The sequence below is a fragment of the Lissotriton vulgaris genome, chromosome 6 (genome assembly GCF_964263255.1).
Source record: "Lissotriton vulgaris chromosome 6, aLisVul1.2, whole genome shotgun sequence".
Lineage (NCBI taxonomy): Eukaryota > Metazoa > Chordata > Amphibia > Caudata > Salamandridae > Lissotriton > Lissotriton vulgaris.
This window is the reverse complement of record NC_141694.1, coordinates 201,767,361-201,795,285: the sequence shown is the minus strand read 5'-3', so window position 1 is coordinate 201,795,285 and position 27,925 is coordinate 201,767,361. Positions and strand designations below refer to the sequence as shown.

General features: G+C 42.8%; 1 protein-coding gene across 1 annotated transcript in view; it reads left to right on the top strand.

The window, feature by feature from the left end:
- LOC147707022 (adhesion G protein-coupled receptor F5-like) overlaps positions 1–27,394 on the top strand; it is a 580,791-nt gene extending 553,397 nt beyond the window's left edge. The window contains exon 18 of the mRNA XM_086926246.1: positions 24,266–27,394. Coding sequence (XP_086782372.1) covers positions 24,266–24,336 — 71 coding nt within the window. The 3' untranslated portion in view covers positions 24,337–27,394. The remainder of the gene's footprint in view (positions 1–24,265) is intronic.
- The last annotated feature ends 531 nt before the right edge of the window (positions 27,395–27,925 follow it).

The window sequence follows — 27,925 nt, the reverse complement described above, 5'->3', positions numbered from 1 at the left end:
TTTACCAAGTAGCCACAAAAGTCACAGTTTTTTTTTGTTCTTTGCAAGCATTGACACACCCAACCGGTTTTACTTTTTTACAAGTAGAAGTTCTTCTTCATTGTTTGTCATGTTAGAGTGTGGATGTGTAAGTAGGTAAATGTGAGCCTATCCAGGACCAAAGCCTGATCTAAGGATATGAAAGATGAGGGGACAATGACTATGGCTTTTTATTTTTGGAAGACTCTTCCATTGCTTATGTGCCCCATTGTGTGACCTTCACATGGAGAAAGTGAAATGCTCCTTTTAATATCATCAATGTGCCACATTCTCAGTGAGCCCTGTCCTTAGTATGACAACACCAGCCTGCTGCAGGAAACCCTGCCTTAAGTCTGTGACACAAAGAGGCTGACCTGCTACCTCTAACACAAACCTATCACTATCTGTGTGGTGCCTTTTGGCAGCTCAGAAGTGCCTTGGCACCCTTATCAACGCTAGATCCTTGGTCAGAAACACAACTGAGTTTTTTTACTTTATGGACGCCCATTTCCTTGCCCTGGCATAAGTCATGGAAATGTGGCAGATGCCTCTGACTCTGATCTAATCTCAAAACTACCTGCCGGCTTTGGAATTTTTAGGATTGACCAGGAGGGGAATGGAGGTGGTGGCCTTGCTTTTTTGTAACAGATCAATTTAAAACCTTCTTTGAAGCACTTCCTGCTATTCGGTGCTGAGAAGCCCTAGTGTTGAAAATTGAATTTAATAATCATAACTCCTTTTATGGCATTTTCCTATATTGCCCCCCTAGTCCTTGAACTACATTTATCAACAACATTGGCCACCTACTGGAAATCAATGCCAAGACATTAAACCTTGCTCTTCTAGGGGACTTTAATTTCCATTTGGACCCCCCCCCTTGATAAGGATGTTGCTCACACACCTCATAGGTCAAATGGCCAGCACAGGTCTAGTTCAGCTGATCAATGGCCTCACCAATACAGCAGGCCATCTACTTGACTGCATTTTCTCAGATATCCTCTCTACAATGGGCATCCTCACTCCTGCTTGGTTGGTCAATCCACCTGGCCGTTATGTTTGAGATTAAGGAGCTGACCAATACCCCTACAACTAACCAATTCCATTCTAACATGTTGCAACGCTCCTAGCAAAAGCTTAACACTGACACCTTAAACTCTACCCACACCCAGATCAGTCCAGAGATCTCGGAAGATCCCGATTCAGCAGCCAGCAATTACCATCTGGTTAGACTCCTCCATTAACCAATTGGCTTCATTTAAAGTCTCCCAGTGTCGTAGAACTAATCCATCAAAGCCTTGGTTCTCAGGGAACCTCAGTCAGCAAAAATAGAAGTGTTGCAAACTTGAAAGAAAATGGAGATTGAATTATGATGTGAACAATAAAGAAACCTATAAATATTCCATTCAAACATATAAAGATATGATTCATGCGGAAGAAATCCGCTATTTCACCCTCAGAATTGAAGCCACTGAAAACTCTTCAAAAGAACGATATGCCACAGTGAAAAAAATCACCAAAGCTCCCAGAACCCAAAAACAATATGATCAATCTACAGTTTTGGAACACCTTGGCCTCTTCTTTTCAAAAGAAAGTTAAAGGAGTCTACAAAACCTTTACCACTTGTGCAGATTGCTGTGATGATTTAACAGCTATTAACAATGATACTTCCACAGGCTGATTCTGTAGTAACAAATCTAGCATCCTGTCCTCTATTTTGCTAGTGACTACATTGCCATGTGGGGTGCCTCAAGGGTCATCCATGAGTGCCACCCTGTTGAACCTTTATATAACCCCACAGACTGGTTTAATCAATGTTTGGCTTTGCACTAGTATCCTACGCCGGCCACACCCAGATTGTGGTGTCAGTGACCAGTAATCCAGGTACTACTGATGGAGCGGTAATTTCTTCTGGCAATTTCTCAATGCAAAACCCTCATGCTACCTCTAATTCACCGCTCAAAAGGTGTTGGGCCCTTCACACCATGTAATACCTTCAGGAGACTTTAAATAAAGATGAACAGTCAAAAATGCAATTATTAATTTAAGCCAATAAAGAGAGTTGTTGAGTGTTTAAAGGGTTTTATTTTCTAGTAAAAAGTTAATTTTCTCTGACCCTTTATTCATTAATAAAATATCAATCAGGTTACAGAATTTGAAAACCAGGAAAAATAGCATTAATACAGAACATTTTACAGTCTGCAAATCAGCATTACATATAGGAATGTGGCGCAAAATGTCATTCAAGACTCAAAGAGTTTCTAAGAAAAATATAGTCTTGCAAGGCTAATCAAAAATCAAATAGTTTGCAAAAATCTCCCATTAAGAAAAATAAATGCATAAGTCAAAAAAATCTTTTCAGACCTAATTAATTTGTCTAAGCATAACTGAAGTTTAGCATCTAATTCTATTTAATCAGCTGTTCTTCTGCATCTGTCTGTGTCTAAAGAGCAAGCAGGGAGTGAGATAGCCCGCCCTTCACAAGACCTCAAAGGAATGTGGCCAAGATATGACGTGGAAGCAAGAAACCTCCCCCTGACTCTCCTCGGACGCCCATGCAGCACCCGTGACGATCTCGTACCTAACCCATAGGCTGTCTGGCCTAATCTGTTCCTTCTCTTCAAGAGCTCACACACCCCCTAATGAGCCTAGAAGCCAGCTGAGCTGAGAAAAGCCCGCCCCTGTCAGTTTTTATACACATAATTTTGGCAGACTACACAAAATGTTGCATTTCAGGAAAACCTGTATGTTGATTGGTTAGTCATGGTGGCATGAGTTCGCATCACCCTGACGCATTCTAAAAACCTGACCATGCCAGTTTTTAACAAATGAAGCATACATAACAAATACATTTTATAAGTTTGCAACAATTGCTAGGGAACATTTTCAATAGTCTTCCTTCCTTCCTGCCAAAGCGCAGTCAGATGGACACTTTTAACTAACACTGGTACATTTTGGCAGAATCACAAGGATGTACAGTTCAAGGTGTTCTTGACTTCTTGGCATGAGGAAAGCTGCCACGGTCTGCGCATGCTCCCTTCTCATTCAAAGCAAGCCATAGCTTTTGATGGTTTCACAGGCAGCCATTTAATGGTAGGCCCCAAAAATAAAATAAACAAAAAGATAATATTAATGTCATGTATAAATGTTTACCTAGCCAAGCTACTAGTGTAAAGCAGCTTTTCTATTATTTATGTCAACATGCAAAATAAAGGTGCAATGTGCAACATAGAAAAATAGGTGTTATTAACTGAAAATATTTATCAAAATATGCAACAAGTCAAAGTTTATTAAGACAGAAATAGTGAATGTAGATTGCATGGGATGAGCTGGGAAGAGAGAAACATATTCTATTAATCTTCAAAGCTAAAAAGGCCACTTTTCTCTACATTGCAAAAACACATGTTAATTCAGCAGAAGCATTTCAGACTAAATAGGCCTCACTTTCATGTTTATTTTACGTGCCATGTTTTTAACTTGCACCAAAATGTGCGTGGCAATTTAAATGCAGTCTGTCTGAAGCACAAAAAAAAATAAAACAATGCCTGACTGCAGATGAAATCTGCTCCATCAATCCACCCTTCTGATAATTCAAATCATAATTAATTGATTTATAATTCATCACACATATTTCATTTTCACAAGTGACATTTTTTAAAATTGCAAAAGCTGAGCATATAACGATTTTACATCTATTTCTAAGGCAAACACAAGTCTATCTGTAATCAGATCATATATAGCCAAGCTCAAATGTTTTAGTGCAGAGTTCTGTAAGTAGCTTCTTAAAACAGTTAGTCTTCTTTAAAATAAGTAACTAAAATAATAAAAAAGGAATTCAACAGGACAGTTTCAGCATTTCTTTTCTCTTTGTCATCAGCTTGCCATCAGAATGGCTCATTGGCATTCTGTACCTTTTTCAATGCAAATTAGACTACTTAGGTGCTGAGAAACTCGGACAGAGCACCATCAATCCTTGGCACTTTTTCAATCAATGCCTTTCACTCTTATTTTCACTTTGATCAGATTCAGATGATTCACCACTTCATCTCTCAGACCAAAGCCGTTGCACCATCCATTATGCAGATCTTGTGTAGCAGCTGCCATCTGGTGAGAAACTGCACACTGTACATCAACCTGACCTACACAGCTATGGCTAGTGTTCTCCTCAGTGTTTTCCACAAGTGCATTTGCATATGCATTTTCAAGCCACTTTGGTGTTGGTGAGACACCGTCTTTGGCAAAAGGTAACTCAGTGCTGCCATTGTGTTGCTTTATTATGCTTGACACTTCAGGCAGATAGCTGCAATCCATTCCTTGTCCAATCTGTTGTTCTGCACTCATTATCTTTGAGACCACATTATAATCTGATTTCAGAGAAACTGGCAATCTATACCTGGGCATCAGTCTTTGCAATAACACTTTTGCCACTATGCAGTTGTCACTTTTTTCAAAAACAGTTCTGATACAACCCTGTTGTGCTGCTTCAAAAACATTTTCTTGAGCCTCTTTTAATACACCTGTGAAGATTCCAAAGAATGTGCATGCTAACAGAACACAAATGTGTGCAACTGAATTAGCATTTCTCTCTCCCATGACAACAGTGACTCTCATTTGAGCAGATATACTGCATGTTATGGTAAGGGCAATCAATTTTGAATTTTGGACTGGGGTCATTACTGAAAGCCATGAAGCTTTGACAACATAATGTATAAGGAGCACAGCATGTGCTGCTTTTAATGTGTCACCTTTCAAACATGGGCCATCTACAAAATGGACATTGTTGGGCTGACTCAGGCGTTCATCTTTAAAGTCTGAATTTGGCTTTATGCATATTTTCATGATATTTAGACACTCATTTTCAGTTTCATCACAAACCAATTCATTTGCTGACATTTCTGTGAAGTTGGGGTCAAAGGTCATTGGGCAATACATCACAGACCTTTGAACACAGTCATCTTTTTGAATAGGCAATGAGAGAGTGCAGCCCTCCCTCTCACTGCAAATTGGTATATTTTCTTTTAAATAAACTTTCATTCCTAGTGCTGGGGCGCAACATTCTTTCTCTTTCAACTCTAGGAATGTTTTTGTGCAATTGTTGTCCAATGGAAGCGGATCAGACACACCTTTGTGTGTCAGCCTCAGTAAAGGCTTAGCCACTAGGGAAAGGTTTAGTAACCACTCTCTACAGCAGCTAACCATTCCCAAAAATGTCCTGACGTCTTTCTTTATGTGAGGTGGACTTATCCTGGAAATTATTTCCACCCTTTCTGGTGACACCTTTCTACCTCCCTTTCCAATTTTATGTCCCAGGTATTCATCTTCTTTTTGACAGTACTCCTGACTATTGTCATGCATTGGCACTGTGACATGAGCTTTGCAAACATCAAAAAAAGTAAGCCATTCTTCAGCACATGAAATGTGAAAAAATATATTGGCTGGATTCGGTACCACAGGACAACATGGAAAAAACATGCTTTTAATCTCCTGCACTATTCTGTTCTTTTCATTTATTTTCTGTGAACCTGTGATCAGAAAGTTACACAAACTTCCAATCAAGTCCATCAAAAATCCTTTTATTGGTAAAATTCCTGCAACTGATGGTATTCTTGAATACATGTCATTTGGTTCTAATTCTAATAAGACATGTTCTGCACATTTTATTAATTTGGCATCCTTCTCTGCGAACTCTCTTATTTCTGTGTTTATTATTTTTTCAAAATCAGAAGGTAATTTTTCAACTGTCTTTTCTGAAAATAATGCTACAGCTGTTTCTTGTTGGGCCATTTTAAAATGTACATCCTCATCAGGAAACTGAAAAATAACATTATCTGATGTACAGTAATCTGTGCCGCTTAATTTACAAAACAATTGTTTTTCTGCTAGGCCTGAATCACAGACAACAGTTTTGCAATCTTCCTCAAATGGGCCTAATTTTGGTGCACATTTTTCTAAAACTGGGTTTGTAATTTCTTTGTTTAAAACTCTTGAAATTAAGTCTGGACTTTCCACTGCCTCCACAATGGACCTGGTAAATTCAGAATTGTGAGGGTTAAAACTCTCATTTTCAAACACAGCAACCCGTTGGACTGGGTTCTGATTTTGTCTCTGGAAATAATTCACATTTGCTCTGGACACCTTATTTAAATTAATTTGAGCTTTTTCCATATTTTGTGGGACCATCTTTGCTTGGGAAATTCCTGCCATAGGTACCTGTTTCTGAACTGACATTTGCATTTGCTTAGCAGGTATATTTTGCATCTGCATTTCTCCATGTTTTTGTGCATCATGTTTAAATTTATATTTCTTCTTCCAATGCTCAAATCTGCTAGAAAGATGGCAAAAGGACACATTTTCCATCAGTACAACATCCATACCTGAATTTTCACAAACCAAACCAACTTTACTTCCATCCTGTGTTCTTTTAATCTGTACCCAATCAACATCCTTTGCTGGCACTCCACCCTTCAGGAAAATAATCACTGCTATAGTTTCCTCCATAACAACAGAAAATGATGGTGCATTCATGCAAACCCTTTTCATTGTCTCCTCACCTGGCCTTTGCAAAACGTTAGATTCAAACCACAATTCATTCTGCATGACAATGTAAAAGAACATTTCCAAATGAATGCACAGCTCTTTTAAAATCTCAACAAATCCATCAACATTTGGGTACCACAGCATAATTCTGTCTCTCAATTGTGGGATTGTGTTCAGAAATGCTGCAAGTTCACTTTTATTCTGTGGCATAGGAACATGCACTTCTCCCACCTTTTCTCTCAATGAGTAAGCAAAAGCTTCTCCCTCATTCTGCTTATTATTTTTCTCAACTAAATCTGGTGGCTTCTTTTCCTTATCCAGTTTCCTTGCTAGGTCTGGTGGTTTCTTTTTCTTCTCATGTTTTCTTGCCCATTTGTCTCCTAATTTCTCAAACCCATTGCATTTAAAAATATATTTTATTTCTGCAATGTGCAGTTGCATTTCTGAAGAGCACATTTTCTCATTTGCTTCATCATCCATATGTACCCTGACACTTTTCTGAAATGGGAAACTTCCCGAAACATCAAATTCATATTTTTGAGCCAAATCTGTCAGGCCATTATGGGTAGTTAATGCACATGCAACTGTTTCCTTACTCAGGGAAATTAATTCTTTTTCCTGACACTTGTTCACATTTTCATTATTTAAACAGCATGGACTGTTATTTTCTCCATGTTCAACTGCTGAATTTAAAACACTACGCTGTCTCTCTTTTTCAGGGCCTTTGTTAATATGTTCTCCCATGTTTTCTATCTTTTTAATCACTGCTGCTTCCTCTAAGCAGGTTTGAAAAATAACATTTTCAATTACATTTATTTTATTTGGGGCTGCAGATGTTGTAAATACCATGTTTCCCTCACCTTTCAGTGCTTGGGGTAATTTCTGTTCAATAATCTGTGTATTCTGAGTTTCTGAAATAAACTCTGCCATAATCACTCCTTCTGCAGCTCTTTGAACCTTTTCAGTATGGACCATATTAATTGGGACAGTCATAATTTTTCTATGCATTATCTGTGCATCTGCAGTTATCAATTCTTGGACTGAATCAGGCACATTTGAAGCAGTAACACCTGGAGGTATCACTGTCAGTGCTGAATCAACAGGTAATGGGTCAATATAAAATGTTTGCACAGTTTTCTCAATCTGTGTTTTTCTCTGCTCAACAGAAGCAGTAGCCACTGTAGTGCTTACTAGTACACTATTTTCAGTATTTTTAATGGGAACCACATAAAGTGGTGGACACTCAGTTAACAATGCATCCATTATTTCATCACCTGAATCATTATTTATTTGAAGCTCTTTATCATCATTAATTCTCTTCTCCTGCATTTGGTGCTTTACCTTTTTATCCTCACTTGCTTTCTCTCTTGCTACCTTTTCCCATATGCTTAAGGCCTCAAATTGTGCAGCTTTAGATGGTGTCTTTATTTCACATAAGACTTCCCTTAATTTGTCAATAATTTGCAATTCAAAAGTACCATTTTTTGGAAACCTCAAAACACCCTCTTTTTCAGTAATCTTGCACCATTGGTGAACCCACATACATGTATTTTGTCCCAAATTGGTAGACATAAAATGCACAGGTGTTCCTTCAGGAGCATCACCAATAAAAAACGAATTCTTCACTTTACCTCCTAACAGCTTCTTTAAGCCTTCAAACAATTTCATTTTTGCAATAGTTCAATGCAATTTCTCTTTTACAAAGCTGTCAGTCTCAATTTCAGTCAGTTTTACTCCTACTACTGACCCTCCACAAAATCTTACTGCAATATTTCTCTTAATCAATAAATCTGTTAGTAACAACATAAATACATTCGCTACTCTGTCTGTTGTGCTAAATAAAGGATAGATTTATATTCACTGCGAGTAACACATTCCGCTTACCCTTCACAAAGTAAGACCTTCCGTTTACTCTTCAAACACTACAGGTAAATCCCTTCCGCTTACCTGTCACACAAGCTCAGAAGAACCTGCTACTCCTTTGGACTTATCCTTCAGGATATATCTTAGTCCAAAGTTTCACCAGCGAACCCTTTTGCTGTCACTCAAGCTCAGAAGAACCTGCTACTCCTTTGGTGTGACCCTTTCTAGGTGATATCAGACCAAAGTTTCACCAGCGAACTCTTTGTTACAATCATTCACACAGAAAATAGTCCCTAATTTAACACTGCCAGCCCTACCTAGCTTCTCAGTGTTATTCCAACAGACGAGTAACCTCACTGCAGTGTGGCTTCCATTTACCACCCGCTATTCCTTCCCGGGATTCCACAGGTGTGCATACCTGCGTGTTCAGACAACATAGAACAAGGCACTAACTTCTTAACATAAAGAGTTAAAACATGTAATCAATAACCAAAAATTATATCCTATGAAATTACCAATATAATCAATAACACCATCAATTCAAAATGAGCAAAATGTCACCAACAGTAAAAACCCTTACTATTTTCAACACTTCAAAAATACATACATGCTAGCATATTAACAACATTTCACAACCCTATTTATACTCACACCACTTCTTGTATCACCTTCCAGTACTGCTTTGCCAATCTTCAGGTTCCGAGCATTGGAGTCAGGAATCAGGACTTGGACATTTATCTAACTTGGGCAATTATTTTATTTCCCTACTTAAGGTCAATGATCCATTAATTGAGTAGTTGATGGTGAAATCAATAATCATTAATCACCAAACTAATCAATAATGACCATCCTCTGCTTACCAAAAACTGATGGAGCGGTAATTTCTTCTGGCAATTTCTCAATGCAAAACCCTCATGCTACCTCTAATTCACCGCTCAAAAGGTGTTGGGCCCTTCACACCATGTAATACCTTCAGGAGACTTTAAATAAAGATGAACAGTCAAAAATGCAATTATTAATTTAAGCCAATAAAGAGAGTTGTTGAGTGTTTAAAGGGTTTTATTTTCTAGTAAAAAGTTAATTTTCTCTGACCCTTTATTCATTAATAAAATATCAATCAGGTTACAGAATTTGAAAACCAGGAAAAATAGCATTAATACAGAACATTTTACAGTCTGCAAATCAGCATTACATATAGGAATGTGGCGCAAAATGTCATTCAAGACTCAAAGAGTTTCTAAGAAAAATATAGTCTTGCAAGGCTAATCAAAAATCAAATAGTTTGCAAAAATCTCCCATTAAGAAAAATAAATGCATAAGTCAAAAAAATCTTTTCAGACCTAATTAATTTGTCTAAGCATAACTGAAGTTTAGCATCTAATTCTATTTAATCAGCTGTTCTTCTGCATCTGTCTGTGTCTAAAGAGCAAGCAGGGAGTGAGATAGCCCGCCCTTCACAAGACCTCAAAGGAATGTGGCCAAGATATGACGTGGAAGCAAGAAACCTCCCCCTGACTCTCCTCGGACGCCCATGCAGCACCCGTGACGATCTCGTACCTAACCCATAGGCTGTCTGGCCTAATCTGTTCCTTCTCTTCAAGAGCTCACACACCCCCTAATGAGCCTAGAAGCCAGCTGAGCTGAGAAAAGCCCGCCCCTGTCAGTTTTTATACACAAAATTTTGGCAGACTACACAAAATGTTGCATTTCAGGAAAACCTGTATGTTGATTGGTTAGTCATGGTGGCATGAGTTCGCATCACCCTGACGCATTCTAAAAACCTGACCATGCCAGTTTTTAACAAATGAAGCATACATAACAAATACATTTTATAAGTTTGCAACAATTGCTAGGGAACATTTTCAATAGTCTTCCTTCCTTCCTGCCAAAGCGCAGTCAGATGGACACTTTTAACTAACACTGGTACATTTTGGCAGAATCACAAGGATGTACAGTTCAAGGTGTTCTTGACTTCTTGGCATGAGGAAAGCTGCCACGGTCTGCGCATGCTCCCTTCTCATTCAAAGCAAGCCATAGCTTTTGATGGTTTCACAGGCAGCCATTTAATGGTAGGCCCCAAAAATAAAATAAACAAAAAGATAATATTAATGTCATGTATAAATGTTTACCTAGCCAAGCTACTAGTGTAAAGCAGCTTTTCTATTATTTATGTCAACATGCAAAATAAAGGTGCAATGTGCAACATAGAAAAATAGGTGTTATTAACTGAAAATATTTATCAAAATATGCAACAAGTCAAAGTTTATTAAGACAGAAATAGTGAATGTAGATTGCATGGGATGAGCTGGGAAGAGAGAAACATATTCTATTAATCTTCAAAGCTAAAAAGGCCACTTTTCTCTACATTGCAAAAACACATGTTAATTCAGCAGAAGCATTTCAGACTAAATAGGCCTCACTTTCATGTTTATTTTACGTGCCATGTTTTTAACTTGCACCAAAATGTGCGTGGCAATTTAAATGCAGTCTGTCTGAAGCACAAAAAAAAATAAAACAATGCCTGACTGCAGATGAAATCTGCTCCATCACTACCACATCCAGATTCCATGACTGTATGCTCCAAATCAGCTCGTTTGTGTGTCCCCAGTCAAAAACCACTACAAGATGAGCCACCCTTATAGTAGGAACGTATGTCTGGCAAAGCGAGTCCCCCGTTATATTGGTTTCATTGGAGTGTCTGCAATGCCACTCTCAGGTGGGCTCCATCCCACAGTAACGTACGTAGGTCACTGTTTATTGCTGTAAATATGGCCTCAGGTTTCTTGCAATAAGTATTCTGGAGTATATATAGCAGTTTCGGGATTGTAATCATTTTATATAGGGCAGCTCTGCCCATTATCATTAGTGGAAGTCACCTCCACCTTTCAATATCCTTATGGAATTCTGTGGTGAACCATCTAATAATCTGGTTGAGACCTAGTGCTTCGTTGGTGGTGATGTATAAACCCAAATATTGGAAACCCTCCCGGACTATCTGAAAACACCCCGGAAGTTCCTGCGTATCTAGTTGTCCCCCCGCTGACAATATATTTATCCCAGTTGATGTTATACCCTGCATGCTGACCGTATTCCTTAAAGACACCCAAAATCATTGGGAGCGTCTGATTTGGGTTAGGGACGTACATTAGTGTGTCATCAGCATAGAGCGATATGCGATCGTCTCTGAGGGCATCTCCATTATCAGTGAAGCCAGTTTTTCCTGGGTGAGCTGTAACTACACAGGCCAGTTGTTCCAGAACTAGAGGTTCAGCAGAGGGGACAGGAGGCAGCCCTGCCTAGTTCCCCTCTGCACCAGTAATTTCATCGAGGTCACCCCATTAACACGGGCCTTGGCCTCCGGATCGGTGTACAACAGTTCCACCCAGGCTATAAAGACCGGCTGAAGACAAACGTAACCAGGGTTTGTTGCAGGAATGGCCAATGGACTGTGTCCAAGGCCTTTTCGGCATCCAGGTAAAGGAGCACATGTGGAGTGGCTCTGGTCTTTAACGTGACCTTGGAATCCACAATTATGTGGAATATGCCGCTGCCACATAATCACATAATTCCAGTGACTCTGCTTAACACAAAAATATATAGTTATAAATTATGGATCACACATACACATTGCTTTCTGCTACAGGCTGGGACCCTGCAGCACTATAAGTGCACAAGCCACTATTTACAAATGAGACAACTAGGATTCGATTCTGTGACTCTCTAGTCACAGATGTCTGTAGTGATCACATAAGTCAATAGAGGTTTCACAGTAAAAAATAGTTCATTTTCTAATGATTGATTTACCTCATATTCATTTTTCAGTTAACATGTACAAGTTATTTTATATGTTGTTACATGTTAAGTGAAGAAATAAAATAGTTACCAAATATTTTCTTTCTTTGAGCCACATCTTCGACCCTTCCACCCGAATCACTGACACCGACTCTGTGATACCCAGGGTCACAGTTCACATACTTTTTTCAGTGCTTCATTTGCTGCATGTCAATAAAGACAGCCTGGAAATGTGCAAAATAAAAAAAGTTGTGCCTCCAGGCCATCTTCAATTACTTGTAGTTCCAGAGTCATATGCGCCCCTCCCCCTAGAAATGCAGCAACAGACCCTCAGGAAGGTGTGCCACACAGTTTGAAGACCTATGCCTTACTGGGAACCATTCAGAAAAGTTGGTGGTGATGAACAGAGTGTCTGAATTAAGCAGACCACTCTTACCCAGTCTAAAGATCAGGGCTTGATCCATCACCGTTATTTAGCTCACTGCACCATCCCAGATCAGAACCTGGCTATATGCAAATCAGTCTGTCCCTGGCTTAGTGCATCATGGGAACAGGGCAGACTAAACTACCAAGCCAATTCTTCACCAGAAAGGAGACAAGCTCCCGGGGTCCGGTTTCTGGCATTTCAGCCGTCGTCGGCCCGGCTTGCTTGAATCCTGATGGTGCAGTGAGCAAGGGACTCATGTCTGAGTATACCCTGCCACACCTATAGTGGCCAAAAACGATTCAGAAAAGGGGGTGGTGATGAACAGAGTGTCTGAATTAAGCAGACCACTCTTACCCAGTCCAAAGATCAGGGCTTGATCCATCACCGTTATTTAGCTCACTGCACCATCCCAGCTCAGAACCTGGCTATATGCAAATCAGTCTGTCCCTGGCCCAGTGCATCATGGGAACAGGGCAGACTAAACTACCAAGCCAATTCTTCACTAGAAAGGAGACAAGCTCCCGGGGACCGGTTTCTGGCATTTTAGCCGTCGTTGGCCCGGCTTGCTTGAATCCTGATGGTGCAGTGAGCAAGGGACTCATGTCTGAGTATACCCTGCCACACCTATAGTGGCCAAAAACGATTCAGAAAAGGGGGTGGTGATGAACAGAGTGTCTGAATTAAGCAGACCACTCTTACCCAGTCCAAAGATCAGGGCTTGATTCATCACCGTTATTTAGCTCACTGCACCATCCCTGCTTAGAACCTGGCTATATGCAAATCAGTCTGTCCCTGGCCCAGTGCATCATGGGAACAGGGCAGACTAAACTACCAAGCCAATTCTTCACCTGAAAGGAGACAAGCTCCCGGGAACCGGTTTCTGGCATTTCAGCCGTCGTCGGCCCGGCTTGCTGGAATCCTGATGGTGCAGTGAGCAAGGGACTCATGTCTGAGTATACCCTGCCACACCTATAGTGGCCAAAAACGATTCAGAAAAGGGGGTGGTGATGAACAGAGTGTCTGAATTAAGCAGACCACTCTTACCCAGTCCAAAGATCAGGGCTTGATCCATCACCGTTATTTAGCTCACTGCACCATCCCAGCTCAGAACCTGGCTATATGCAAATCAGTCTGTCCCTGGCCCAGTGCATCATGGGAACAGGGCAGACTAAACTACCAAGCCACTTCTTCACCCGAAAGGAGACACGCTCCCGGGGACCGGTTTCTGGCATTTCAGCCGTCGTCGGCCCGGCTAGCTTGAATCCTGATGGTGCAGTGAGCAAGGGACTCATGTCTGAGTATACCCTGCCACACCTATAGTGGCCAAAAACGATTCAGAAAAGGGGGTGGTGATGAACAGAGTGTCTGAATTAAGCAGACCACTCTTACCCAGTCCAAAGATCAGGGCTTGATCCATCACCGTTATTTAGCTCACTGCACCATCCCAGCTCAGAACCTGGCTATATGCAAATCAGTCTGTCCCTGGCCCAGTGCATCATGGGAACAGGGCAGACTAAACTACTAAGCCAATTCTTCACCAGAAAGGAGACAAGCTCCCGGGGACCGGTTTCTGGCATTTCAGCCGTCGTCGGCCCGGCTTGCTTGAATCCTGATGGTGCAGTGAGCAAGGGACTCATGTCTGAGTATACCCTGTCACACCTATAGTGGCCAAAAACGATTCAGAAAAGGGGGTGGTGATGAACAGAGTGTCTGAATTAAGCAGACCACTCTTACCCAGTCCAAAGATCAGGGCTTGATCCATCACCGTTATTTAGCTCACTGCACCATCCCAGCTCAGAACCTGCCTATATGCAAATCAGTCTGTCCCTGGCCCAGTGCATCATGGAAACAGGGCAGACTAAACTACCAAGCCAATTCTTCACCAGAAAGGAGACAAGCTCCCGGGGACCGGTTTCTGGCATTTCAGCCGTCGTAGGCCCGGCTTGCTTGAATCCTGATGGTGCAGTGAGCAAGGAACTCATGTCTGAGTATACCCTGCCACACCTATAGTGGCCAAAAACGATTCAGAAAAGGGGGTGGTGATGAACAGAGTGTCTGAAATAAGCAGACCACTCTTACCCAGTCCAAAGATCAGGGCTTGATCCATCACCGTTATTTAGCTCACTGCACCATCCCAGCTCAGAACCTGGCTATATGCAAATCAGTCTGTCCTTGGCCCAGTGCATCATGGGAACAGGGCAGACTAAACTACCAAGCCAATTCTTCACCAGAAAGGAGACAAGCTCCCGGGGACCGGTTTCTGGCATTTCAGCCGTCGTCGGCCCGGCTTGCTTGAATCCTGATGGTGCAATGAGCAAGGGACTCACATCTGAGTATACCCTGCCACACCTATAGTGGCCAAAAACGATTCAGAAAAGGGGGTGGTGATGAACCAAACACCCCATTGTAGCACTTGACTCCGTCAGCGGAGTGGAGCAGAATAGTCCAGGACCTACTCAGGGGAGGTGGTTTGGCCAGTAATCACCATTTACTGATAAGCAAGAATAGCACTCAATAAAGGATTGTCCAGTGTCATCAATTTAATAATATATACGTAAGGCATATTGAAATTCCTCTGTGACATTTTGTAATCACATTTGACCCCTAAAGGGTCATGACCCCCAAAATCAAAGTACCGCCCCACCTATACCAGATAACACATCACAATATATGAGGTAATCACTTTATCAAGAGATCACCACTTTAAAAGAAAAATAATCCAAAACATTAAAATAGCCAACATTTCACGTCAGTCCATTACTATGAGTAAATGAAATCAATAATGTCTACAAAACATTCCAATGTTGACCACAAACCTCATTATCAGCATTCAATTATCAATAAAGCATATGAAATATGCATTATTTGTGCATGTGCCTTTTTTATACACTAACAGACCATATAGAATGCAACCAAAGCAGCTTCCAGAGAATGATGGGGAAAATCTTCAGGGTCATGCTTTTCATTACCCCAGAAATGGTCAGTTTATCAATCCAGTTAAGGGGTTCTACTGAACTCCCTGAACCCCATCCCCCCAGCACTCAAAATTCAGGTTGATGGTGCCCCTGTCCTCCTGTTGTGGTGGCCTCTTCTCATCACTCCCCCCTCCCAGACACAGGGAGAGGGAATGAACCCACTGCCATTGGGGAAGGGGGGGTTACAATGGCCCTCCCCTGATATTCTACTATGTTGGGGGCCCAGCGGAAGGGTTTCTGGTACCTTCATTCTGCTATTGGGGGGGACTGCGGTGCTTCCCCCTTTTCCTTCCTCTGCAGGTTGGCCAGAGATGGAGTCCCTGGCCCCTCTTGCCAGGAACTGGCTCATGGGATGGGGTACCCAGGTCGTGAAGAGCTTAAGGGAGGTGGCGCCATGCCTGTCCCGCCTGAGTTCATTTAACATGTATGAGCTTGGACTGACTCCCGGGTCTTTGCCCACCACGGAGGTGTTTGAAGAAAATACAGCAGAGCTCCATTTCTTGGCTTCACCTATGATTGCCCACCAATAATATGGGGCACGTCTCAGGTCAACCTGCAGAGTCCCCTCTGTGCCAGGCTACCGGTGTACAGTTACCCGGCTGCACATGTGCATCCCACACTCGTGTTAGTTTAACTGGCAACAGCACCTTACCCCTGCTGCGTCATAGCAGCCTTATCTTAATAGGAAGACACTGGAAGTAAACATGTGCAGTCCATTTACCATGTGTTTACTGTGGATGAGACTCACTCACAGTAAAAAGTCCAATATTGGGTGATAAAAAAAATGCAAAAAACAGGGGCACTCTAAATGGATTGAACTTAATTGCAAAACAGAAAGAAGCATCTTCCCCTCACCTTTTGTGCGTTTCATATCATGTAACAGTTCTATATTCTTGCTTATACTCCTAGCCATTCAATCAGCATTCAGTATTGTCATCATCATTGGTAAAAATGTTCTTCTCTGCCATTGCTGCAGTTGTCAACTTTAATAATTTCTTAAGGTTTCTCACCCAGTAAGTACAGATAGTTTCATTGGGCTCTCCTGAATGCTTTCTCCTCCATCTTTCAGCTCTTCATGTCCTCCTCAAGATACTCCTTAGAAAACTTGATCTCACCTTCTACTTTTAAACCTATGGCAATCAAATATTATCTATAGTGGCAGGGCCCAGAACGGGCTCCTTGCAAATTTCCCACAGCATGGGGCCATTCACATGGCAGAACATAACACTACACACCAGAAAGTGGTTCAGTTATGGTGTTTTTCCATTGCTACCAGTTACAACCAATATGTAAATCTCCCACTATGGGTGCTAAATCCTGCACTACAACAGTAATCCAATCATATGAGTGTAGCACCCACCAGTCTACGGGGATGTGCAACTGTGAGAGCTCTCAGACAAGAATCTGCTCTGGTGCAAGTACACTAGTTGGTTATATGGTTAACGGACAAGTGCAGGGTATGGTAATTTAATTCCCACAATATCTTTGCAAGCGAATTCATTTCAGCACTCATGTGGAATCTCAGTATGCAGTTTCAAGACTAGACACAGGGCATGATTTGGACTTTGCAGATGGGATCATAAATGTGACCGATATTCCATCTGCCGTGATTCGATTTCCATAAAACTTAATGTAATTTTAATATGGCTAACGAGATATACGTCACATTTGTGATGGGGTATTCCATCCACCAAAGAATAAATCAGGCCCACAATCTCTTATTTTATCAAACATGACCTTGTGTTACATATGTGTGGAGTGCTTTTTGGTATTGCTATGGTCATGCTGTGCTTTTCCTGGTCACGTTACAGCGTTCAGGAGGAGCAGGGTCACCGTATCACTCCTGCCTCTCAGGTCGAGCTAGAGTCAAAACTGCAGTACAGAATGCCAGGAGTAAGTTATTGTCTTTTCGTCTGCGGGCGACCCATCTCAGTTTGGTTTGCTTGGCAGAGGGTATAATATCAAAAACAAGTCAGTTCTCTTTGTGTTCCACACACCAGGACTACAGATGTGCTTTTCTTCCTGGCAGAGTTCTCCCTCTGCAGGGACAGGAAATCTCCTTCCGTTTCAGATCAGGCAGGCATCTAGATCTTGGGCAAGGCTACTGCTTCTCCAGCAAGTGGCAAAGACCTCTGGTGATTCCCATCAACTCTAGCAAACTGGCTGTTTTACAGACACCAGCCCTGGTCTCACAGCAGCTTTCTGTGTAGTACTCTCTTTCTTGGTCACACTCTGTCATTTTCCAGACAGAGAATGTGGATCCACTGTCTAAGAACCTAGAACTGGTTTGGTATGGGTCTCTTTTAAATCTCATTTTGCAGCTGCAGCACAGAAACAACAGTTCTACAAGGTAATGACTCTCACAGCAAGAGAAATCTTCACCAGGCGAAGGAGCTACAAGTATCTGGCCAATTAGCGAACTTCCTTAAGCGTATTTTAAATGTCTCCAACTCCAAGCTTTCCTGGCAAGTCAACTGTTTCATATGGGCCTTGTCTGGCACCTATCTGGCCTCGTAGACACTTTCTTAGCCACTGCCTGCTGTCTTGTCCCTCTCAGAAGTTTTAGTAATGTTACTGGTACCAAGAAGGAATATGTCAAATATGGGGACAGTGAAGTGTAAAGTCTCACATGGCTAACATTGTCCTTCCTGTAGCAGCAACTAGTGACAGAAAAAAATGTAGGGCCTACCTAAAAACATTTGCAGTAGAGCCTGCTCACTCAGCTCCTCTCCCCTACCATTCTCCAAAACCAAAAAGCAGTTCTCAGGATTGGCTATAAAGCAATGTGCTGCTAAAAATGTATCATTAGTTTTCTAAAGGTAGCCCTGTCTCCCTTCTTTCACATATCACTGTGTGTCTTTCTTTGCAGTCCAACCACCGAAATGTATGCAATACATTCCTTATCGGGAAGCTGTATTCAAGCTCCACATGCTGCTATTCTAAACAGGGTGATGCAAAATGCACCCAACTAATCCCAACAGTTATACTCACTGTAGGAAAATGTCTCTTTTTGCATGATCAACCCAATTTGTTTTGGACTGATGTGGCTAGTTGTTTTACTTTGTGCTCTGCACCTCTGCTAACCAGGGCCTGGTTAGCAGAGGTGCCCTCTGCTAACCAGGCCCTTATGCATGTGCTCTGACCTATAAAACATCAAAATTAGCCTTTCTCCTAATTGACAAATTTAACGTACCTATAAGTCTCTAGTATATGGTACAGAGTATACCCAGGGCCTGTAAGTTAAATGTCAATAGTGGACTGCAGCATACATTGTGGAACCACTAAACTGGTGCTGTAAAACATAACCACTGTAGCCAGTCAGTGCAAATTTGAATTGCCAAAATAACCCCTTTTGCCAGGCCTAAAGCCTCCTTTTCAATAATAATTAGTCACCCCTACTTATTACTTAAATGTCCATAAAGCAGGCTGCACAGTTTTGTAAGGACACGTAAAAGTCTAACATTAAATTGTCCTTTTGGTGAAAAGCCTTTAAAAGCTATTTTCACTGTAGTGGTGTTATCGGGAGATAATATTCAAATTAAGTAATGTTATCTCTACCAAGGAAACAGCTAAAAAGTTCATTTTTGGACTTTTCATTTATTACAAGCCAAATTCAATGGTAAAGTCAGTTTTTTACAAAATATTTTAGAACATGTACTTTTAGAAAGTTACCTGTTAACTGCCTCTAGAAGCTCATGTCCATGAGCTTCCAACTGTCACACAGAAGCTGAATAGCTCATTGATAAGATTTGATTGTGCTCCCAGACCGGAGACAAAGGTTTGCGTGTGGGGAGGTCTTCTGTTCCTCTGACAGACTAAGCACCTGACTGTGCCCGGGAACTTGACTTCAAATATTCCTACCATGTCCCAGGCAGACGCTGCAAGTACCTGGGCCTGCCCCATATTTTTCCTTCCTGTCAGCCAGACACCAATAACAATGTGAGAGGAGCTGGCCCTAGAACTGTTTTTGATTGACCACAGAGAAGACGCTGCTCATTTCCCTAGCCACACCTCTAGGACTGGCACTGGAAAGAACGTTTCTGCCTGGTTGGTTTTCAGGGATACGATGGGATAGTTTCCTGCATACAAAAACTAACGCAGAATGAAGGCTGAAGAAGACTGCACCTACTGTTGAGACCTGTGAGGAGGCCTGAAAGGCTGGACCTTCAAGTTGAATCCAATGGCCAATTATCTGACCCCCTGCTAAGCTACAAGGACACACCACCCTTTTGCCAGGAGAGCCCACCTGACGAGTTCCAACTTAACCTGCACTGGACCCTGTTAGAAGCTTCGGCAGACACGCCCCGAGTGGAACGCGCCTGAACCCCAGCCGGACAAGGCAAACCAGCACCCAGATAAGCCAGAGTGATGACCGCCTTAATCCAGCGACCCAAAGTAAGCCGGGAGGCAGCCTTGCCCCTACCAGCCAAACCAAAGGTCACAAAGAGGGAGTCAGAGGAGCAAAACCCCTCAGACCTAGCCACATAAATAGACAAGTCACGCTTCAGATCCAAGGAATGAAGCAAGAGCAGAGAAGGAGAAGGACACAAAGAAGGAAGAACCAGTTCCTGAGAAGAATGAAAACAAGAGCGTATCTTGGGGATAAAACCGGGATCCAAAGAGAGGACCACAGCGTCATCCAGAAAACATAAAATGGGGAGAACAACACAAGGCCGTAAGTTTCCCCCAGCTGCCTCGCAGAAGTAATAGCAACCAGAAATGCCACTTTGTAAGATAGGAACTTAAGGTCCACCGACTCCAAAGGCTCAAAAAGGGAGGACTGTTAAACACCCAACACCAAGGAAAGATCCCAAGGGGGCACCAGGGACCGGACAGAAGGAGGAGAGAGAAACTTTGAAAAAGGCGAGAAACCAACAAGCCATCCGAAGCTTGAAAAGAATCCGGATCCCGGAAGGCACGGATAGTAGACCATTGACCCCACAAGGTAGACAAAGGAAAGCCCTTCTGAAAGCCATCCAGAAAAAACTGAAGAACAGAAGACACAGGGCAAGGGGTAGGAGAAAGATCAAAGGAGGAACACCACCCAGAAAAAGAAGGCCAGTGCTTCGAATAAGAAGCCAAGGTAGACTGCCTACAAGAGGCCTGCATCACAGAAATAATGTGGTCGGGCAGACCACGGACCCCAAGAGACAACCGTTCAACCTCCAGACCGCCCTGGAGAGAGGAACCAGAAGGGAGGGAGACGGGGTTCTCAGAGGAGAGGGGTAGCTGGGCAGAAGACAAGGAGGACCCACTGCTAGACCCAGGAACAGAGGAAACCAAGACCTCCTCGTCCAGTGACAAACAGCCACCACCCGAGCCCCCTCCAGCTGAACCTTCAGCAAGTAGGCAGAAATCAGAGGAAAGGCATAAAGAAGCCAAGGAGGCCACTGGAGAGACAAGGCATCCACCCCCCAGGCGCCCACCTCCGGAGACCTGGAGCAGAACAGGGGAACCAGGACATTGGACCGGGAGGCAAACAGATCCAGATCCGGAGTCCTGTACCTCCGGCAAAGCAACAGAACAGTCCAGGGAGCCAGACACAGGGATAGAGACGAAGGGAACCTCCGGCTCAACGAATCCGCCACCACGTTGTCCACACCCCGAATGTGCTGAGCAGAGAGGGCCAGAAGATGTCACTTTGCCCAATCCGAAATTGAGCAGGCCACCAGATTCAGGGAAGAACTGCGGGTCCTGCCCTGGTGATTGATGTAGGCCACCGTCACCGTATTGTCCGACCTCACCAGGACATGGCAACCCCTCAGATGAAGATGGAAGAAGCGAAGCGTCCTCTCCACGGCAGACAACTCCCTCCAGTTGGACGACCTGCGCGACTCCGATGGGAGCCAACGGGCCTGCACCGCACAATGATCCAAAGTCGCACCCCAGCCGGACGCGCTGGCATCTGTGGTCAAATCCAGAGGGGGAGGCAGATGGATACACATCCCCTTGGAAAGGTGGGAAGAATCCAGCCACCACTGGAGAGCAGCTACAATGTCCAGAGACACAGGCACAGGAACAGCATAGTCCAAGACTGGATTGGGGACCCATCTCTGAAATATGCCACAGCAGAGGACGCAGATGAACCCTGGCCCAGGGCACGTTAAAAACAGATGCAGCCATGTGACCCTGAACCTCCAGCCACTGCAGGAGGAGAGCCGCAGCTTGGGACAACTTCCTCAACAATGACTGAAGACGAAGAATCCGGGAGTCCGGCAGGAACACCTTGTCCAGCACGGAGTCCAACACGGCCCCCATGAAGGTCCTCCGGGTGGCAGGCACAAGGTGGCACTTCGGCAAGTTAATCAAGAACCCATGATCCCTGAGCGTAGACATGGTCAAGAGAAGGTGGTGAGACATGATCTCCAGAGAAGGGATCTGGACCATCCAGTCCTCCAGATAAGGGAACACGGACACCCACAGGAGATGGAGATGTGCCACCAAGGGAGCCACCACCTTGGTGAACACCCGGGGGTGGACCTAAGACCTAAAGGAAGGACGCAAAACTGCCAGTGCTGACTCTCTAGGCAGAAGCGCAGGAAACGCTGATCCCCAACAGCCACGGGGACGTGAAGATGAGCGTTCTGGAGATCGAGAGTGGAGAACACCCACCCAGACTGGATCAGCGGAATCACCTTCTGGAGAGTCTCCATCTTGAACGGGATCTTCTTCACAAACAAGTTCAGACCCCGAAGGTTGATGACCACCCGGAAACCCCTCGTGATCTTCGGCACCACAATGATGATGGAGTAGACTCCCATCCCCAGTTCCAACTCCGGAACAGGGACAACCGCAAGCTTGCTGACAAAAAGATGAACCCCTTCCAGCAAGGCCAGACGGTGGAAGGCATACCGAGGAGTCGGGGTCACCACCACCCCGGTGGGTGCGGGTGTGGGGGGGACAGGAACTCAATCCGGTAACCCCGGGACAAAACATCCAGGACCCATTTGTCGGAGGTCGTCAAACGCCAAGCAGGAAGAAACAGGCGAAGTCTCCCACCAACCACAGGTGGACCACCAGCGAGACCGACCCCCAGGACGACATAGTCAGGAACACTGCGGGCCAGATCCAGCACCCCGCTGGGACTTCTTCTGAAACTTCCATGGAAAGGACCGGCCAGTGCCACGCTGACTCCTGAAGGAAGACTGTTGAAACCTGGAAGGCTGGCGGAATGACCTGGCACCGGAGAAGGTGGAACCCCCACGGGACGGAAGCTCACGAAAAGATAAGGAATGCTTGCGCTCCTTAAAGACCTTATGCAGCTTCTCCTCAAGAGAGTCAACAAACAGATGGGTACCAGTGAAAGGCAGCCTCAAAGCCATTGAACGTTGAGCCGCGTCCGTCTTTCAATCCCGCAGCAACAGGTTCCGACAGGCAGCAATAGAGGAACCACAGGACATAACAGAAGCTCTCACTGAACAAAGGTGATGTCCGAAAGGAATTCCGCTTGGCGCTCCATGGACTCAAGCAAGTCCAGACAGCGGCCACCCTCCTGCATTGCAGAAAACAGGGACTTTAAATCAGACAGCAAAGACTGGGCAACATAAGCCCCATATACACCATATCGAATAGCAAGGTGAGAGGCAGCATAAGACTTCTTTAAAGCTGAAATGATCTTCTTATCCACACCGTCCCTCAGAATGTTATCATCCGCCATGGAAGGACGCCCCACAAGACTGGCCACAATGGACAGAATCAAGCAAGGAGCCCGCCATATCCAGCAAAGGATAAAGCTTGGACATAAACCTGGGCATTGAGATGTGATCCGGGTCCTTCCATTCCTTCAGCCAACACAAAAGGGTGCACCGGCAGAGAAGAGGCAACAGGTTTCCTAAACTGCGGCAAGAGCGAATCTTGAGAAGTGCTGGGCGCAGAATCATCTGGAAACCCCATATTCACCCGAACATGGGACAGGAGATCAGGCAAAAGGTCCCTGGAAATGTATTTTCCCTGAAGCTCAACAGCAGCGAGAGAAGACTCATCAGAATCATCAGAGGAGGAAATGTCCGAGTAAAAGGCAGCAGCCAGAGGACAAAAACAAAGCAGGTAAGTGCCCAGCACTCACCCAACCATCACCCATCAAGTAAACCACCGACAGGAAACAAAACAGGATGTGCTTCTGGTGGTTAGGAGTGATATAGCACCTGGCAGGAGGGGGGTGGAGCCTAAAAGCGCTTCCTGTTTTGTTTCCCTTACTTGTGGGATACCTCATGAGTGATGACTGGGTCGAGGATGAGGGACGTAGAGGTAATAGTGCCTTTCCCCCTTCTTTACTTCAGAAAAGTGATAAAAATCCATTACTTATCCATGACCTCCGAATACGCTGTAATTGACATACTAGTTTGTGAAATATCTGCCATCTTTATTGTCATCAGTAGCCCTAATTCTCCACAGATGTTCTCCATTGCCAAGATCTGACTTGAAACGCAGAGCAAGCTATGTCCTAAATTTGGAGTATGCAAATGAAAAATCAAATACAAAAATAATAAAAATAAAACCAATTGCGCCTATGCTGTCTGTTAATGTTTTATTCCACTCATTCATGATCAATGGAAGGCATATTTTTATTGAGGAGAAAACATATTTTCCTCCTTCTCTATTCTGACACTTCATTTGTACTAAGATTCGCCTCTAACATCTTATATTTGTCTTACAGGACGATACAGTCTTTCATCCGCATTTCAAAGCACTTCCCTTGAAGATTCTTCTTATTCCTCCCTGGAATGATTGCGCACGCTCCGCCTGTGAAATATTGGCACTAATGCTGTGAATGAAACCGGAAGCACGTCAACCAGTTTTGTAAACATTCCTTTTATCGAAAGATGTTACAGCCCAAAGAGTTAATTCCCTGGAACACGCAAAGAAACTACCCAGTCATGTATCTAGCCACTATTTTTGAACGAGCAAGATTCTATGACGTGTCAAACCGATACTATTGAAAGTGGCCATGTCAACTGGGCTTCCCCAGCACGTGCCGAAGTTCGACCCTCCTCACTCACCAGGATGCGGATTCGAGTTTGGAAACTTAGCACTTCGCTGTTTCTCGCTCGTACCACTTTGTGTTTTTTCCACTGCATGGTCGCCCGCTCTAAAATGAACCATGTGCGCCTGAGCGAGAGGATGCAGCGCTAGAGTAATCGGATGTGACGTAGTTTTAAGTTACAAGGGCATTAACCCTCTAATTGATTCATTAGCTTTTCCCTCTGTGCCAAAAGAGCTACGAATTATTCAGGCGTGATTCTTACACGAAACTACTGTGTTATTAGGCTTCCAAAATGAGACTGTTTCAGAATGCCAAAAACCCTCCTTAACTTGCCTCTGACTGTGAATATGAAGGTGTATTTTCCATTGTCATTCTAACGTCTGCCCTAAATGTGCGTCCGTGAAGGAATGTTCTGCCATTAGCTTTAATTCTTTATTTCACATATATGAGCATCAAGTTGAACCTAGTAGAATGGAATGGATGGATGCCATGGCAAGATTCAGAAGCACACCCAGCTGTTGTCCGAGTTCGAGTCCGCCTAGATCTCTTTCTCCAGAGACCTTGGGCCAGGCACTGGATTTGAGAATGCACACAGATTAGCCACTCTTAGAAGATATTTCTTAGTGAAGCGATTTTAAAATGTTGTTAAGAGTGGAACCATTTTACATGTGCATGCACCATCTCGGACTGATTATCGTAGCTTAGACATTGGTGTAGTTTAGACATTGACTATAATGTAAACAAGCAAAATAGGCCTCTATTCAACAGAGGTTTTACTAACTGTGGAGAATTTGTGACCTAATCCGCACCAGTCCCTTAAAAAAAATACAAATGACCAGATGCAGTGTGAATCCGACAGCTTTTCTACTGTGACCCCATGTTTACATCAGTAGACCTAGACAAGAAATGAAAGCTTGGTGACCTAAATAGGCCCTCTCCATTGTTCAGGTCATAGTTTTAATTGCTAGTGTTGTTATAAATGGTACTTTTTTAAATTGGATGCAGGTATCGACCTATCGATAAGAACATCTAGTTGGCGTTTTTGACTCTCCAACAAATATGCAAATTGCTCAACTTGAAATTATTGAGTGCAAATTTTCCAGTTGCATATTCATTGTTAAACTGCAACAACCTGACAGTGCTGTAACTCTAAGGGGGTTACCACCTACACTCCTTCGACTCTCTTTTCAAAAGAGAGAATATTTTACATGTGCCTACTCTCTCTTTTCACAAGAGAGAATATATTGCATGTGCTTACATGTGTATAACGTTAAAGTAGTCATTGACACTAACTAGTACTGGTGATTTTGAGCAGATAACAAGGTTTATAACTTTTATTGGTTCTTTGGTTGGTAGCACATAAGTGCAAAGTGTTTGTTTCCGGATATCTTTATGGAAAAAAAGAATTCTATGTGCTCACTTGTTGGTTAAATTGAATCACTTTCTAATACACAAGACCCAAGAACAGTGGAAGAATAACTTTGAAAACTATTTGGGATTATTTATTAAAAAAAGATGCATGCCCCTTGTCTACCTAAATGGATCACTAGTACTTGAAAGAACATGTACTGAGCTGTGAACAAAAACTGGCATTATATCAGAGGTTTCCTGAAGTGTGGTTGCATTCAAGACTTGCTGATGTGCCACATGGCCAACATTTTTTGGACCTCCATCAACAGATGACATACAACCATTTTGTAGAAGTATATGCAATTGAAATGTGAACTCCTCCATCAGTCACCCCTTCCACACCAACCCTATGAGTTATCTCACAGTTAAAGCATTTGCGCAATAGGAGGAGCTGAAAAGTGCGGTAGAGCTGGGCTTCTTTCATCTGTAACTCAAGAGTCTGTCAGTCAGCTGCTCAGGCATTTAAGAATAATCACTTACAATGAAATTGATGAGTGCCTTATTTATAAGGATTTCAATGTCAATGCAATGTATAGAAATGTTGGACCTCTAGAAAGGTATATGCAGTGTAATGTTACGGTTCAATAGCGATCAACAATACCTAGAATTTTGAGCAGGATCCACTTCACAGCTAGCAGTGACCAGTCCTAAGTGTAACCCTTGCCAGCAATGTGAATGTTTTAAATATTTAGGTAACTTAATGTTTAATTTGTAAAAAAAAAAAAAACAATAAGCCAAGGCACTCTCACTCACAACAAATGGTTTATCATTTTGAATCTATCATATTAAGAATTTCTTAAGTATCACACGTTCTTGCTGTCTCATATTTTTATAAAGTCAAGCAAATTCCTTCATTAACAGAGGTTAATGTTAGGGTCAAATCTCAGGGAAGACACAGGACATATGCTAACTAGACACTAATTGAAGACTACAATCTATTTGTGTTCCACTCAGTGTATCGTTTGTGCTGAGCCTACCAGGGAGGTTTCTTTTTACATAAATGTAAAATATGCCACACAAAAGATCTACAGAAAGAACATGGCATTCATGTGTGCAAATGTATGAGAAATGATGCTGTCTGTCTACCTCTGTCTACTGCTTCTCTGTTTATAAATTATACTATTAACAGTATTTATGGTTTCGTTCTCTGTCTCATATTTTGTTTATTTGGTATTTTGGAACCTAATGATGGTCATTTTGAATACAATGTTACAATATTTATTTTATGATTTTGTCTTCCAATGATTCCTTGCAACATATTAAGCAAAGTATTTTCTTTAATCTATTGTATTTTTCTTTTGAAAATCTCCATTGTAAAGAGCTTAAAACGGTTTCTCTGTTTATTTGTATTTTCCAATCATATTTCTTAAAATAAATACTATGCTGTCATTTTATTTGTAGTCGAATCTCTTTCTGGATCTCATTTATCAAAGTCTTTGAAGTTAAAGCCCTATTTTGACATGTCTCCCTCTGTACAAATGTGTTATCACACAGCAACTCCGGAGGCCAGTACAATGAAGACAAAGGGCCTAATTCACAAAGGTAAACTTACACTTTAGTGTAAGTTTATGATTTTTTGCTCTTCACAACAACATTTTATGTATAGTATCTTTTCGACTGTGGAGTCTCCACACTTGAGGCAGAGACTCCACACATAAAAATATAGGCATGTCCTATCTTTTTATGTGCAGAGTCTCTGCCACATTGGGGAGAATCTGCAGTTGTGAACTACACATAAAATGTGTTTGTGAATAGCAATAAAATTACTTAACTTACTTTACTTAGCGTAATTGTTGCTCCAATATGAATTTACCTTTGGAAAAAATAATGAAAGACAAGAGGCGTTTGGCAAAACAGGAACAGTTGTTTAATTAAACGCAGGTCCGGAAGTTCAAGCAACGGAGTTTGAGTCTCAAGACTGTC